The sequence below is a fragment of the Panthera onca genome, chromosome E3 (genome assembly GCF_046562875.1).
Source record: "Panthera onca isolate mPanOnc1 chromosome E3, mPanOnc1 haplotype 2, whole genome shotgun sequence".
Taxonomy (NCBI): Eukaryota; Metazoa; Chordata; class Mammalia; order Carnivora; family Felidae; genus Panthera; species Panthera onca.
The window spans coordinates 13,828,545-13,845,082 of record NC_138354.1 but is presented as its reverse complement, the minus strand read 5'-3'; the positions used below and the strand labels follow the sequence as shown (position 1 = coordinate 13,845,082).

Below are 16,538 nucleotides of genomic sequence, written 5' to 3'. Positions count from 1 at the left end.
AGAGCCCGACGCGGGGCTCGAACTCACGGACCGTGAGATCGTGACCTGAGCCGAAGTCGGACGCTTAACCGACTGAGCCACCCAGGCGTCCCAGAAATTGTAGTTTTTAAAGGGAAAGCTTGAGCGGTAGCCCAGAGCACAAACATAATTTATATAGCTACCTGCGAACAACATTCCTCTTTGAAGAGAAGAGTTCTCTTCAACAACAACTCTTTCCTCCAGCTCGGAACTCACCAGCGGCAGAGAACAAAGTTGAAGGCCGGGCCAGGTCATGGGGGTGGTGGATGGCTCCGAAGAGGCTGGGGCCTGGGGGGCGGCTCAGGAACTCGGGTTTCAATCCGAAGTCCAGCTTATGTGGGTCTGACTGCATCTGTTTCTAGGGAAAAAGGGGAAAAAGAAAAGATGAAACCCCAAGAGGAACAGCAGGGAAGAACGACCTCAGCGAAGAGGCAGAGATGGAAAAAGGAGACTCTGTGAATGGTGCTCTTGGGCTGCGTGCTACAGTCAGGTTCAAGTTTACAAAAGCTGGGAGAACAACAGCCCACAAAGCACCTCGCCCTCGAATGCCAGAAAAGCAGGTCAACCTACGAGGGGCTAGTGGGGCCTGCGTCCGGACGGGGCCAGTGTTCCATCTGTGAGGTCATACGGCCTGAGGAATAAAACCGTTGATTCAAACTCGCCACCACTCCGAAACAGTTTATTATTCGCTGTAAAGGCCCATTTTAGCAAGTTTTTAAATGATAGTATTTCAAAGCTCATTTTATTAGGAATTCTGCATGAATAATCTGCTGTGCAAATTAATCGTTAATGACTCTATGCTGTACTCTAATAGATCACAGTACATTAGTAACGGGAAGTTATGATGAAATATTTGCATGCTACAAGCTAATTTTCAGATGCTCATTGTTACATATTAAAACAAAAACAAAAATAAACAGCAGCAAAGCAGGGGTATTCATTTAACGAACAGGGGTCTTTTTCTTGCCCCTGCCCCACAACTCCCGGAGGAAGAGATCAGCCAGTGAACCATCGAGAACTTCTCGTTTTTTGTTTTTTTGGTTTTGTTTTTGAGAGACAGCAGAGAGAGAGGGAGAGAGAATCCCATACAGGCTCCACGCTGTCAGCGCAGAGCCCAAGGTCCTTGACATAAGCTTGAACTTATGAACTGTGAGATCATGACCTGAGCCGAAACCAAGAGTCGGATGCTTAAGCGACTGAGCCACGCAGGCACCGCCAGAACTTCTCTTGCGAAGCACTTGCCATCAGCTGCCATCGCTCTGTTTCCACCCAGTTATATGTAACTCATACCCTCAAGCTACTCTCCATTCACCTTCCTGGAAGGCTGTAGAAACTGGCTCACCGTTTCCTCCCTTCTGCACTGTGGCGTCATTCTTCAGGCCAGTAGCGGTCTCAAATATGGGACCTTTCTTTTTTAAAGAAGATTTTTTTAATGTTTGTTTATTTTTGAGACAGACAGAGTGCGAGCAGGGGAGGGGCAGAGAGGGAGGGAGAGAGGCAGAGAATCTGAAGCGGGCTCCAGGCTCCGAGCGTCAGCACAGAGCTGGACACGGGGCTCAAGATCATAAACTGCGAGATCATGACCCGAGCCGAAGTCGGACGGTTAACTGACGGGGCCACCCAGGCGCCCCTCAAAAATGGGGGTTTCAGAGTTGCCCCACCTTCTTAATCCTCAGCAACCTTCTCTCTGAATCTCACGCCTCCCCTGATGAGCATCAACCCTGCCCCCACCCCCGGCAGGGGGTGCTGGAGGCTCCATGCTCCCCTCCCCGTGCCCCTCCCCCTGCCTGGCCCTCCCCGCCCGCCAGGCTCCCATCCTTCACGGCCCTTCGCCGGATTCTGACCCACTCCTCCAACCTCTGCCACCCGACTGACGCTCACCATCCATTTGGGCCTGCACCACCTCAAACTCCCTCGTGTCTGCCCTGAGCACAGCCCCGTCCCACTGTATACTGAAGTCAACAGGAGGCCTCTGGGCTAGCTTGCGTGAGAATCCGGGACGACCGAAGTACGCCCTTCCCTCACCCGCTCATCCGCTGTGCCCACTCGAGATGAAACGTCCCTGATCGCTTCCAGCCGGAAGCGGACAGCACGTTCCATCGCTTCTCATGCGTACGTGGGTATGGTCGCCGGAGAGTGCCGGGCAACTAGACAGCAGGCCAGGTGAGGGCCCTCTGAGCCTGGCACCCGAAGTAATCTGCAGGTGGTATTCGGGGAGTACTAACAGAATGAGGAAACGCCCATTACAGGCAAGGGGACAATGGCATTTCTGCACAAATCCACAGGGCAGTAATAGCCAGACCCCAAACCTGAGCTTCTAATTCACTACAAATCCTTGAAAATCTTCTGAGTGCCTCTTTTAATTTGGTTGCCAGATTATTTGGTGCTGCTAATACTGCACGGAACACAACACAGCACATTAACCACAACTTAGGTCCACGAAGCCATCCAAGCGGATGGCACCTGGGGATACAAAGAGCTCGCTGGGAAGGGGAGATGAGCAGCCGTCTTCGTGTGCAAGATGGCTTCCTAATTGAATCGAGATAATGAAGGTTTTAGTCGCCGGGGACACCTTCACGGGGAGGAAGTTGCTAAAGTAGCACATACAACACCCTTCATCGCTTGTGACCGAAGGAGCTACGAGGAGGGTTGAGTCTCACCTACCGATCCGCTAATCGCCATCCTCCAGAACAGAAAGGGAACTGGCCTGAGTGTCAAAATTTAGTCAGCGGTCGTGATCTCACGGTTCATGAGTTAAAGCCCCGCGTCGGGCTCTGTGCTGACAGCTCAGAGCCTGGAGCCTGCTTCGGATTCTGCGTCTCCCTGTGTCTCTGCCCCTCCCCTGCTTGGGGTCCCTCTCAAAATAAATGAAACAAAACAAAACAAAATATTTCTGTGACAACCAGCTCTCCCTCCTTTATTTATCAGCTTTTTTTTTTTTAAGTTATTTATTTATTCAGAGACAGAGCCAGCGAGCAGGGGGCGGGGCAGAAAAAGAGGGAGGGAGGGAGAGAGAGAGAGAGAGAGAGAGATAGAATCCTAAGCAGGTTCTGCACTGATGCGGGGCTCGAACTCAAGAATAGCAAGGTCATGACCTGAGCTGACATCAAGCATTGGTTGTCTAACTAAGCCACCCAGGTGCTCCTATAGGCTTCTTATTCTCATGGAGGCCGTTAGCACTAAATGCTTGTTCGTGAAAAAATGGATTAACTGAAGCTTACTGGAATTGCTTGATTGGTCGTCTTCTCCCAGTTTTCTAGGCACACTTACACAGACATTAAATCTGAACTTGTCAGTTATTTCTGTTACAACTATGTCAACCAGTGACACCTTACCTGGTCTCCTGCAGAAGGCTCTTGACCCTATCACAAACCGCGAGATCATGACCTGAGCCGAAGTTGGACGCTTAGCTGACTGAGCCACCCAGGCGCCCCTCAAATGTGCGGGTTTCAGAGTTGCCCCACCTTCTTAATTGTCAGCAATCTAATGGCTAGAATGTAAATGGCTGGAAAAGTGGAACGTAGTATTCATCTGTGTGACAAAAACACAGCCAAAAGAAGCAAAATAATCTGCAGGGTAATGGGCCAGAGGTGGTTCTACAGGTACTGACTGTTTTCTAACCTGTGTCACTGGTCATCAAGATGACTAATTAATGAGAGTGTTAAAAGGTCACTGCGAACCAAACACGACGTCTGAAAGAGAAATTCTTTTTTTATTTTTTTAGGTTTCTTTTTTTTTAATGTTTGTTTATTTTTGAGAGGGAGAGAGAGAGAGCATAAGCAGGGGAGGGGCAGAGAGAGAGAGAGAGAGAGACACGGAATCAGAAGCAGGCTCCAGGCTCTGAGCTGTTAGCACAGAGCATGATGCGGGGTTCGAACCCACGAACCACGAGGTCATGACCTGAGCTGAAGTCAGACACTCACCAACTGAGCCACCCAGGCGCCTCAAGAAATTCTTAACGCCACGTGTTGCTGATGGAAGCTTAGTAGCATCACATAGGGTCTAAAGGGCTCTATCAGTTTCTCAAAGTTATAAAATGAAACCAATGCCCCAATTCTTACAGAAATGCAAACTTCCATGTGTGGCTGTTCCCAGACACTCTGTTATTTTCTGTATAAACACGTGATTGCTATAATTAGATTACCACCGCCCCCCCCCCCCTTTTGCAGGATTTAATCTAATCTGGATCAATATGATGACAAAATCCTCTAAAAGGAAAAAAAAAAACCATCAGGGAGTTCTTGGTTTATTCCTATTTTATCATTTTACTGGTGGTTTCCCTAATTAATAGTAAGATTTCCTAATAGCATCTTCCTGCCAGTGGATCTTTAGAAGCTGTTTAAATGCCTCCTCCCTCCATCCGGAGATTCCCCCCCACCCCCCCGCCCCCGCCCCATGCTCCTGTCCCCCTGCCCCCTTCCCCCGCCAGACCAGGAAGGCAAGACTGACCTTGACTTTCTGTTGGTGGTGGTAGATTTGCCAGGCGATGTGAACATGCATAGCACACCACTTCCCTGGTTTCTGGAACAACAAAGAGCAATGTGGTCACAAGGAAGACCTTCCAGAGCACAGCATCTCCCAATTCCTTCAGAGCTTTTCAGCAGATTTTGGCTGCCGACGCTCTTTTTCACGGCCCGGTTGTGCTCAGTCCCCCCTCCAAGTGCCCTCTCTTAGAGGCTGCCCAGGGCCCGGGCCTCAGGGAACCCCGGTCAGCTCTGCCCCTCCTCCCTTGGGGCCCGAGCTGGAAGCCACTGCTCAGAAAGCCACACTTGACGGGGACCTCCCCGGTTACCGAGCACAAGATGGCAAAAGCCCGAGCCCCACTCTGTGTCTCTTCTTTCTTTTCTGGTGCCAGCTGGCAGAGCGGGAGAGGGGGAAGCTGTACCTAACAAATGCGGCCATGCTACCATGCAAATCGGCTGTTCAGAAGAGCTAATTAGGGAGCGTCTGTGAATCGGTTCAAAACAAGAGAGGGTACAGAAGAACCCGCGTAGCCTCCCCCAACGCGGTTTTGTGTTAACCCCCAGAGCGGAACAAAGAAATTCACATTTTCATTGAAGCCCTGTTCCCACAAACGCTTCGCTAAGAGTCAACTACCCATTGGTGTTCTTGGGTGCCGCTCGTTCCCAAGTGAAAAGAGAAGAAACAAAGAGAGCTGGTTCCTTCCTGTGCTCTAGGCCTCTGCTGCCGTCGCGTCTGGGAGTGTATCAAGCCATGTCTCTCAGATCAGTTCATGTCTTGCTTTCCAAGCAGAGGAGTAACTGAGTGAGCTGTCTTACCACCCTGGAGGGCAGGGACCACCTCCTGCCAATCCGTTTGTAGTCTTGTTGCGTAACCTACTCATAAGCTCCCGACACACGCTCAGTAACTACAGGCCAGATGAGAGGAAACGCTGCCCCATTCCTACATCGGCAAAGGACAGACGCTTCTGGTTTCTATATTAAGGAGCTGTTTCTGAAAGATATCCTTAAATCCAAGTCTGGGGTCAGTTCTCTTGTCATGAAATCATGGGTCATCTGAAATCACCTACGTGATGACACAGTTCTCCTTTGTTTCGCTTTGGAGAAATTGAATTATCTGATGAGAGGCGCCAGAAATGGGTTAAGTGTAGCTGGAAACCTATCCATCCATCTTCCATCTGACCATCCCCCTCCCCACTAAGTCAGCGTTTATTCAGAGGTCATCTCTTGGCCACTCTCCAGACCACTCAAGACGTTAACAAAACTAATGCTCAGTATGTCCCTCTTCTGCACCAGAGAAATAGGTTGAATGGCTCTGAGGGTCAACATCACGTACCACAGAACGAGGCAGCCACCAGCCCAGATAAATAGATGGATCGATCTATCGATCTATCGATCTATCTATCTATCTATCTATCTCTTCTAGGTGCAGGAGAGACAGCGGAGCTCAGTGAAATCCTAATTTCTGCCTTTAGCTGAAGACTTCCCACGTACGTTCCCACTAGTCAAGCTTTCAGCAGCCCTCCCAACAAGATACGGTGCCTCAGTTGAATGTTCTGTTTGCTTTCCCTCAATGGCCTGGCTTCCTCCAACACTCAAAGCAACACAATGTGGGCCATTTCCAATTACACTACCTGAAAAGCCCAGCCACTCTCCTCCCAACATTTTATTCCAACGTTTCTATGGCTTGTTTCCTTGTAATGGATTTGTATTTTTAACCCGCAGGGAGTCAAACAGAGGTTGCAAAACAGTTCTAGAAGAAGCTCTCTTACCCTTAACATAGGTCTGAAAGGATCTGTCAACTGTGAAGAGAAAATGACAACTCGGTTACATGCCTGTCACTCAAACAATTGCTCTAATTAACAAATTTGTAGTGCTTCATTAGGAGGGGAAATTAAAATGTTAGAATTTTACTTTTAAATGAAGCCCTTTTAGAGAATAATTAACCCATTTTCACACGATCAAAAGTGCCAGGCGTCCCTTCCCCCACTTCACAAGCCTGGGCACGTCCACGCTGACAAGCCCCCCGACCAAGTTTAATCAATAGCAATTTGCCCTCCGGCAACATGATTTGCTCACATTACACATCTGAACAGCCCTTCTAAGCACACCGCCTGGGTTCTAAGGGAGGACGGCCTCCGGACCGTAGACCTGGAAGCCTGGGTACCCAGGGGTTTCTGGGAGAGCTGTCCTCTTCCAGACGTAAGGTGGAACCAACGCACTCCGTGTGATGACCGCACACTACTTAGAGGTATTATTACACACTTTTGGAAGGTTCACTAAACATCGTAAAAATACTTACGTAGCTAGTTCATTTTTAACTTCTACCTAACTCTGGTCATCAGTTTCTGACTGCCCCTTAGCCAGGGAAAAAGACGATATTGTAAAAAGTCACCGTCTGTCCACATTTACTATAAAGCCAAACGTAAGTAACAACCCACGAGACAAGACTGCATCTTTTGTAGAACTTCCAATTGTTTTTGAGAGGCGGTGGAGGTGTGCGTTATGAACGAGTGACATAACCTAAGCGCGAGGGACATTTGACTCAGGTCACAGGAGGATTCTGCATTACAAGTAGGGGCCAGGAGCGCTGTTGGGGTTGGGGGGGGGTTGTGCGGGGACAGGGTCCTGTGACGTCCAGGAAGAAAAGTGCTTCACGCTTTTCCATTCAAAACAGTTTACAGTTACTTCTTCGGTGAGAAAATGTAAGGGGACGTAGACAGAGAAGACTGGTCAAACAGAAACTACACAAGCCCACTTCCTGGGCTTGGACCACAAGCCATTTGTCTTCTCCCCTGCTGGCGGGTCCCCCCCTTGTGTCATCAGCCACAAGGGAGCAGCGGAGATTTTGTGCTCTAAGAGTCACTGGCATTTTCTTGCACAAACTAGAAGGAACAGCTCCCGCGGCAGCTCGCTCAGATGGGCTGAGGAAGGCGCACGACCTGGGCCGGCTGGCCCGCAGAAACAAACAGGCCTCGGCGTTACCTGTGACCGAGCCCGACTTTCTTCTACGTACCCTCGGGTCCTTCTGGAGCAGAGTGTGCGGGACGGTCCCGGGTCGAGCAGCAACATCGATAGGGTTGGAGGTCTACAAATTAATCAGACCACAGCTTAGGAGGCATAGAACACATGACCTGAAGAGCAAGATCTCTCTTTTCCTTCTAAAATATGCAAGTCAAACGTCGATTTCGTTTGTTTGTTTCATTCTGGAAGACGACGAGAGTTCACAGAGGCATCTCCCCCAGTTGATCACACATGTTCTTCAAGAGGACCCGCTCCCTAGTTTCTCCAGGGACCCTGACCCGACGTAGTCCTGTCTAGGGAAGACATCCAAAAGCGGAGACATGGACCACATCACTTCTCACCGCAGTAAGAAGCACAGGACCAAAGAGAAGAAACATGTGAAAGGACTGCCCCCAAATCCATCTTCTTCTGAGACACAGACGGCCCTGTCACTGTGTCTTTTGCGTTATCACCAAGCACTCTAAGAACTGCTTGCGTGAACGTCGCGGCCATTTGCTGTACCAGGTGCCCCTCATCGGAATAAGTGCAAGTGTCTCACAGACATTAAGCGAACTCTAAATTTTAACTACGGTAATTCGGCTTCATCTTTCCGAAACCACCACCATTCTTGAATGTCATTCGTAACAATAACCTTATCCACAGGCGTGTGTCCTTTGAATTTACAGCAACGACAAAAAAGCCTACTTCTGGCACACGCAGTCAGTCCCTACTATCTGGGGGGGGGATGAAGGAGTCAGGACATGTTTCACCGGGTATCTTACTGCAGAAACCACAACTTCTAGGACTCCCGTCACACCAGAAGTTAACGCGGGTGGGAAAAGAGCTCAAGCTTAGGCACAAAGCTTGCCTATAAGGAGAAGGGAGGGGAGGGGAAAGCATGAAAGAAAGAAAAGCAGTCAGCTGCTGTACAACTAACAATTAAGCTGGAGTTGTTAACAGCCTGATTTGCATACATATGAAGAACTCCGCTAATGAACTGCAATCTACATATTCAATCAGTAAGATGGCCTGGAAAGGCCTATTTCAACACCAAGAGAGACACTTTCTTGCCCAGATGTAGTTTTCTGTGTGATTGGATAATTGTGAGTGAGGGAAATAGTCTAATTTATTAAATGACCTAGCAGTCTGTTTGGAGAGGCACTGGAGAGTTGGTGCAGCCCAGAGGGGACAGACCAGGGCCCAGGGTGTGAGGGTGCAGGGAATGGCAGACAGGGGAAGGGGTTGAAAAATCATTGTCATTTCATCCCAAGACAGGAGGGTTGCACAGGGCCATCACGCAAGTCCCAGGTATGGATAACCTGGCCTATAAGCCACCATTCCAAGCAGATAAATGTCACTTCTGAGGTGTACCTCGTCCTACCCCCAATGCTTTTAAATGTCTTTTCCTGTTTCTAGTTTTATGACAACGTGCCTCTAGAAAGGCAAAACGCGCTCATGCTGGAAGACCCTGGCCCCAATCTGGTGTGTTCTCTTAGAAATGAGATCGGGAAAAATAAACAAATAAAAAGGAAAACCAAAAACCACACACAGCAAACTTTCCTACTTAAAGAGTCTGAGGACGGTTACTAACATACCTGCATTTCGCTTTTGTATGAAAATAAAGAAGGGGCTGTGATAAAGTCGCATAAGGGCAGAGTGTTCTGAGAATGACTCCTCCCTATTGACCTTCAGAGAGAAGCCTAGCCCCAGATGAGTAGGATAACACTGAGTAGGTAGAAACGAGTTTAGTTATTTAAAGGGCAAAAGGTTAATTTCCCATGAGGCTGTTGGTCTTGACCTTGGTAAGCATGACCACGGCTGAGGGAGGACTGAAGCAGAGTAGAGCCAGAATTTGCAGACAGACAGGGCTCAGGAGCAAAATGCGGAAGAGGGAGCAGAAGCGTCTTCCCCTCACACAACTGGAAGGATGCAATTTTAGTTTGGAATTGTTCCCTTCCTGTCTCTTACAATCAGTCAAGGCTCAGCTCTGCCTCTTTGCTCATAACATGTAACTCGAGGACAACTTGGTGCACACATATCTGACATTTCATACATTTCCTGACCAGAAGCTTATGTCCACAATACTGGCAATAAAATATATATATACGTATTCTGTATATTTTCAAGATTGTAGGAAATCGCGGCTCAGCTGAGATTACATGGATAATACAGATTGAAAATGCAATTCGGGGCTGAGGTTTAAAACTCAGAGGGCTCGCAAAAAAAAACCCCCAAAAAACCAAACCAAACAAAAACGTCGCTCTAATCCCAGTGGTCACTTCGGATTGGGAAGATTCGTCACTGGCGGGCGACAGGATGCAGAACCCACCCGCACGCCCAGCCTGGGGCTCGGCTGGTAAAGGTGCTTGCCTATTTCCACGGTAAGGTTTCTTACCTTCGGCTGAAATGCTCCTTGTAGTGAACCAAAAGGACCAGTGGGTGGAATCATAGGGGGGATGCCCGATACTGCAGGAGGGTAGGAATGGAAGAGCTGTGGCCAAAGACGGAGAGGGGAAAAAAAGATTTTAGTAGGAGGCAAATGATACATTCCAATTCCCTTCCCATAGAACGACATCGACATTAGCAAGCCAGATAATCTCAGTTTGATGCTATTAGTCAAGAAGCCAGGATGAAATGATCACACAGATGTGCCATGAATGCTTAACTTAAAAAGTTAAAAGTAGTTCAGAATCAATCAGCCAGCAAATGATGTCCCAGACGAGGACATCATTAGAAAGGGAGCTTTTCTAATTATTAATTGTTAAATCGGGTAGAAGACCTAAATGGTTTGAGATTTTAATGTGCGTCAAAAACAGGAGGGGTGCTGAGCCAAATAAGATGCCCGGAAAATTACAAGTTAATTAGAAAAAGGAAAAAAAAAAAGAAAAAAAAAAGAAAAATTAGGGAAAAAGGAAGAAAAAGAAGCGACTCTTTACGAGTTGCAGGATTTTATACCATTAAAACTCAATTAGTAATTTTAGATTTTTAATAGTTTGAGGAAATGAGAAAATATGCACAATCCTTGCTTCATTACGTTGTTCCAGAAGTGGCAGTTTCAGAGGACAATTTGATTGTCTCATCTCAAATGAGGACAAATATTTGTGGGAGGGTAAAACGTGCACTTACAACGGAGCTACTGTTTTCTAGAAGGTGGACAAGCTCACTGGGGGCTACCCAGACCCAGCCCTTGCTGTGTCCGACCACTCAGTGCAGGGAGAAGAATGATTCTGAATTAGGAATATGAATTCTCTGGAATTAAGAGGACACGATGGAGGGAAGAAATATGCAGCAATACTGAACACAAGGCACAGACATCGTTTCCTCCTTCTAGAAATTGAGTATTTCCGAGATCCCACTGCTCCGATTCCATTTACTTTGATCAAACCACCATACAGACATTTAAGTAATGGCCCACCTTTCGGGTTGCGTAAAATGTCAAAAACACGATAATAAGAACTCAAGCTTTTCCTAATGATGCCTTTCTGTTCGCTATTTCTAGGTAATGGCTGAGATGCCCATTTTGCAATCCTGTTTTCAGGGCACATACTTTTCTGTGGGTCTTTATTTCATTTTGCTCCCTTCAATGATGCAGCAAAAGTTTTTCAGACTAATTGATATTGAACTAAATCCACTTAAACAGTGATTGCAAGCCAAGTGCCCTCATTTAAAACTACTTTTAAGTCTAAAATTGTGTTTTAGATACTTGAGCGCATTCCATCTTAATTCCCCTTATAACGTCCTAATCCCCAAAGCAGGGGAGACTAAGTACTTCATACATTATCCACTATAACTAATAAAATGAAATAACCCTCCCCCCCAGTATACTGTATGAAGCAGTGTAATTAAATACATGCCACACTGAAACACACTCAAGTCTCTAATACTCCACCTCTCGGTGGGTATATTTCCTTTAACGTTTTCAATACAAAAATTAGATATTTTCATCGTTGTCCTTCTGCTGTTATAGTCCATGACTGACCCTCTTAGAATAGAGCTGGACTCCCCACCCCCCACCCCCCCGGATGAAAAATCTGAAGTACCTAAGTAATAAAACATAAACCTGCCGGAAACTCAGGCCCCCGGGCTTTCTCTCTATCGTACTTCTAGGACTGCCGGTGGCACACGCACGTAGGAAGGCACTACACTTTGTCCAGATTTACTCAGAAGTAAATCTGAGCCACTGGCTGAGCACGCTAAACTGTCTCTAGGAATGACTTCCTTAGCTAGTCCTTCGCTGAAATCCACAAACACAAAGGGCAGAAATCTGATGACCCTTAAGGACGGCACCACTCGCGGGACAGCGCTAAAGAGGAAGCCCAGGCGTCTGCTGCATTTTGCACGTCCGTTAAAAAAAAAAAAAAAAAATGCTTTTGTATCACAGTGCTGTGAGCAGAAAGTGCCAGAACAACGTGGGGCTCCGGCACTCGGATATACTCTCCGCATCTCTTCCTGAGGAGGCTCCCTCACGTTATGTCTGCACGTCTCTAGAGTAACTGATGCTTAATTGATTTCTAATATCTTGTAGTTTTGACTTCTCGGCTGGCTACACTCTGGACTAAGGCAGTGTCTGATTATCTGGTTCAGAGTAGGAATGAGCTCACAGGCTTTGCTGATCTACTGAGGAGCACTTCTTTCCAAGCAAGCATAGGTGAGGACGGATGGACAACGTGGCTACAAGAAATTACTCCTCTTCTTTCTTTCTGGTGTCGCTTGAAAAATATGAATAAACCACTGAGCAAAGAAACTTGCAAAATTTCAGGTAAGAAGGATGCAGTATTCACTCCATAATCAAAATATCATGGTAAGATGTACAAGGTGTTTGTCTTAAAAGATAAATAAGTAAAGCCCTCGTCTCACGTCTCAACTGAAATGTATCGAAATAGGCTGGCGCCGATTTCAGTTCTAGAACCGTACTCTTTAACGTGGCATAAAAGAAAAAAATTTTTTGTTACATAAAGAAGAACGAGGTTAAAGGGGAAAAACCATGTATTTCAATCTTAGGACCCTCTTTTACTGAAATGATAGTTTTTGGTTTTGGTTGCAACAAGCCCAGGAGAACACGACCAGCCACGTGGGAGAGGGGTCTACATTTAGTCAGGAGGAAATGAGAATCTGTTTTTGGAGGACTTAGGAGTCAAAAAAGACGAACGACATTCTGTTCGGAAGAAATACTTCACGTTGATTCTGGGAAATCTGTGTTAAGGATGTTTTGGGCAATTCCTGAAATCCTGGGATTCCAGGGTCTCCTGCGGCCACAGTGATTCGAGTGCAGACCCCCCACTTTGAGGACAGACGCCTGGCTCGCAGTGAGGTTCACCTGTGCTTTAAGGTGTCAGGCGCGCTAATGATCTTTTGATTCGGAAGAGGATACTGCATCTTTACCAGAAGCAAACGTCACAAAAGCAAGCATCCAAAGTGACGAGGCGCAATGGGGATTCTCGCAAAGATGATTAAGGAAGGCTGCTAGTCATTTACTGATCTGTGGCAAGAGGACAAAAATGGAAAAGCAGTTACATTGAATGTGTAGCATGGTAACAAGACTCACACTGTGCCGGTAGAATGGGTCAACTTTTGTAGGGTATTTGTCAAACTGTAAAGGGATCAAAGCAAAAGCTAGTTACTTAAAGAGTCTACAATTCTGTTCACGGCTTCGGCGGAGGCAGCCCTGAGCGAGCTTCTCCGCCGTTAATTAGGCTGTCAACAGACTCCACGACCTCGTTGTACGTGAGAAACCGTTCTCGACTCCTGAGTCCCTCCGACAAGACAGGGGAAACCAAAGTGAAAACCCAGACGGTGCATTGCGGTCCTGGCCACACTGGAGAGTCATTTCGGTCTACATTTAGAGACTGGCATAAACCAGACCTTGAAACTGGAGAAAAGGGGCAATTATTCAGATACATCAAAGAGAAGCGAGCATTTGGTCTGATTTATCCAGAGAGTTCCCTCCATTTCCATCTTCCTTGTGGCTGAAGAACTGTATGTTCAGCCACCTGCTGAAACGTATTAGACCCAAATATAAAGGAATCTGGGAGAGGTCTTGGAACTTTTCTTTTGAGCAGAAAAGAGTATCCCACCGCTTCCTCTAAATAACGTCAACGTCCTGGTGCTACAACCCCCCCTTAGTAAGATTTGATTTAACAGCCCACTCAGGCTGCCATAAACTCTTTCCCCAAATATTAAGCCCTTAAAAAACATAACTGTTGGGAAGGACAACAATTCATCCAGAAAAAAAAGATACAGGATTTACTATAGGAAAACATTTTGGTCCCAAGGCCTCATCTCTAATGTTCTCCTAAATAAAATTTATAAGATAAGCTTTAAAATTCCATCTTTAAAAACATTAAGTAGAACAAAATGGGAGGGGGAGGGAGGAGAGGACGCAAAGTTTGGTGAAGGGCGCACCTCTTAAAATCACGGAATTCAAATCTATTCTCGCCATGCCGACACTAACTGCCTTCAAATCAAGTATTTCCTTAAATATGAAAAATTAAGTCAGTAAAACACTCTAATCCTCACTGTGGCAGACAGGGCTCTATCTCAGAATACTTAGCACCCTAATATGGGACTGTTCACTACAGTTTGTAAGTTAAAAAAGAAAAACAAATCCCAGGTGGCTCATCCAGCAAGGGCCAGCCCCGGGTCAAGACCGAGATCGTGTCCTTGGCAATGGCAGCTCTCATCACGGGGCCGACTTCTGCCCCTGTGGGTGCATCACTCCCTGGCCACTTGCCAACAGAGCAGGATGCCAGACTTGGGCACCGTCTTATGAAATACAAAAAATATAACCCCTGCCCCCAACAAAACAGGCTTGGGGAGCCCCCTGAAAGAGCAGGGGGTAACGGATACAGTCCAGATCTTCTGACGGCTCTCTCCCCTCCTCGGCCCTCCTCCTGACTCCCAGTATTCTATGAGCATCTGTTTGCTATTATGACTTGGTGCGAAGCACCGACAGATACATTTTTACACCTGGTGGCGGCCCCCCCAAGATGCTCAAGAAGGCACAACTGCCCTTGAAGAAGTTAACTACCGACACTGGCTGGGACTGCTTGGAGGGCATCTAAAATACCCTCCCCTCCGCCCACGCGCACACGCAGTGCTGGACGGAACTTGCTAGAAAGAGGCTCCTGCCTCGGGCCCTGGGTCAGCGCTGCCCGGAGCAGGGCGCACTCCCTTCTCTCCAGCCAAGACGGACGAGGCCAAAGGAGGCCCCTAAGTGGCCAGCGCTCCCCACCCGGTCTCCTGTGCCCCGACGGCCCATTCCGCCCCGGCGTGCTGCACAAAAGAGAGTCGTGCTCTACTTATCCTCACATTTCTGCCTGGGGTACGCACCATGGGAGGTGCTGGCGTCGGCATGATGGCGGTGGGGGGGATGGCGTGGGGGAACGGCGTGAAGGTGTGCTGGTGCGTGTGCTGGTGCGTGTGCTGGTGCTGGTGCTGGTGCTGGTGGAACTCGGTCCGCAGGTAGGGCGGAGGGCCCAGGGAAGCCCCGCGGTCAGCACTCTGAGAGGCCAGAAAGCGTGTGTTCAGTTCCTGTCGCAAGATGTCTTGCTCTGGAAAAGAAGGAAAGGGAGAGGGTGATGCTTCCCCCCCCACCCCCAGTGGTATCCTTTGGATAAGGACACCCGAGGCCCTGACCAGAGAGGTCGGCGGGGCCGAGGGCACCCCCGAGGGCCCCTGTGCCCCCCGGATGGAAGGGAACAACCAACCAGAGGATCCTGACGCCCAGTCACAATGGGATTGCGTTCTTCCAGCCCCTAGGCTTTCGGGGACAAGGCTCCAGGCCGAACAGCCAGAGGTCAGTTTTTGGCTCTGTGACCGCCAGCTCAGGGAGCCTGGGCGTGGCGGGGGGTGGGGATATCACCCACCTGGGTCTCAGCTCCCTCATCTACCACAGGGGGACAATATTGATGGTTCAAGGAATTAACATCGTCGAGTGCACACTGATCTCTGTTAACCTAGCCCAGGTTAACATGGGCTGTGTTCCCATGCCCTCGTCTTCAAGGGGGAATGTCTGCCACGGTGGGTCAGCATGGCTACAGGGGCCCAAACTTGGGATACCAGCCTGGTCAATACAGGTGAGGAGAGAAGAAGCCAGTATCTAAGGCTGGATTTTGTTAACACTTAAAACTCTGGGATACCTTGGAGCGAAAAGCGCATCCTCCCCTCCCAAGAACGCAGAAGGCCCTACTCCTTGAAAACAACCCCCTTAAACCAGGATGGAATTTAAAGAGACTGGAACAGAACAGTCGCGGGCCTGGTGAAGTTTCCGTCCCTCGAATGGGATGACCGGGCGTATGTAATCCGTGTTCTACCACGTAGCGCGTGGCCTTATTTGGAAGAGCCTCTGGACTTCCAACCAGCTGGCTCCCCTTTGGCTGTGTCCGAGCCTCCTGGGCTGCGCTAGGTGGGTAGGGGGCGGCGTGTATTTCTGCCAAACCTCAGCCCACGAAGGACCGACCGGAGGCGGGTTACAAGAGTCTCTATAATAAAGCAGCAACTGCTCCGTCGATAAGACCTAGCCATGAAGGACACACAGGCAGCGGTGAGGCCCCAGGCGTGGGAGACGGGAGGGCAGGTGGGCGAGGTCAGCCCCCCCTCCTACCTGAGTAAGTGCTTCCGGCCGGGTGTCCGGGGACCTGCAGACTCCCCGAAGTCAGAGGTGGTGGCGGAGGCAGAGCCGTGGGAGGGGCGAACATATTGGGGTGATGTGAGTGTGCGGGGGGCTGGAGGGTGGGTGTGAAGCTGTGCAAGGGGCTGTGGTTGGGCAGTGACAGGGGGAACGGGGAGGCCGAAGGGTGGTGAGAGATGTGAGGCGGGGCGGGCTGAGTCTTTGCTGGGGTGCTGCTTCTGCTACTGCTGTCGGAGTGACCAAAAAAAAAAAGGAAGGAAGGAAAAAAGAGGTAAGCAATTTATTTTCTTAAAAAAAAAAAAAAATCCTATCTCACTGCCCAAAGCCGTGCAATGCTTTCTCCTGCTCCTTCTTCTTTATAGACCCTCCCTCATGCCCACAAGAAGCCTCTGCTAAAATCATAACCACAGGGGCGCCTGGGTGGCTCA

General features: G+C 48.6%; 1 protein-coding gene across 4 annotated transcripts in view; it reads right to left on the bottom strand.

The window, feature by feature from the left end:
• Positions 1–16,538, bottom strand: part of AUTS2 (activator of transcription and developmental regulator AUTS2) — a 1,119,628-nt gene that overhangs the window by 10,648 nt on the left and 1,092,442 nt on the right. Inside the window, exons 8-15 of one of the 4 annotated variants that reach the window (XM_078439965.2) lie at positions 16,084–16,337; positions 14,790–15,031; positions 13,027–13,071; positions 9,877–9,972; positions 7,495–7,566; positions 6,251–6,280; positions 4,468–4,539; positions 235–376 (exon numbers count right to left, since the gene is read on the bottom strand). In XM_078439965.2, the coding sequence (XP_078296091.1) occupies positions 235–376; positions 4,468–4,539; positions 6,251–6,280; positions 7,495–7,566; positions 9,877–9,972; positions 13,027–13,071; positions 14,790–15,031; positions 16,084–16,337 (953 nt within the window). The remainder of the gene's footprint in view (positions 1–234; positions 377–4,467; positions 4,540–6,250; positions 6,281–7,494; positions 7,567–9,876; positions 9,973–13,026; positions 13,072–14,789; positions 15,032–16,083; positions 16,338–16,538) is intronic. The other 3 variants (XM_078439967.2, XM_078439966.2, XM_078439968.2) reach the window with 3 other exon arrangements.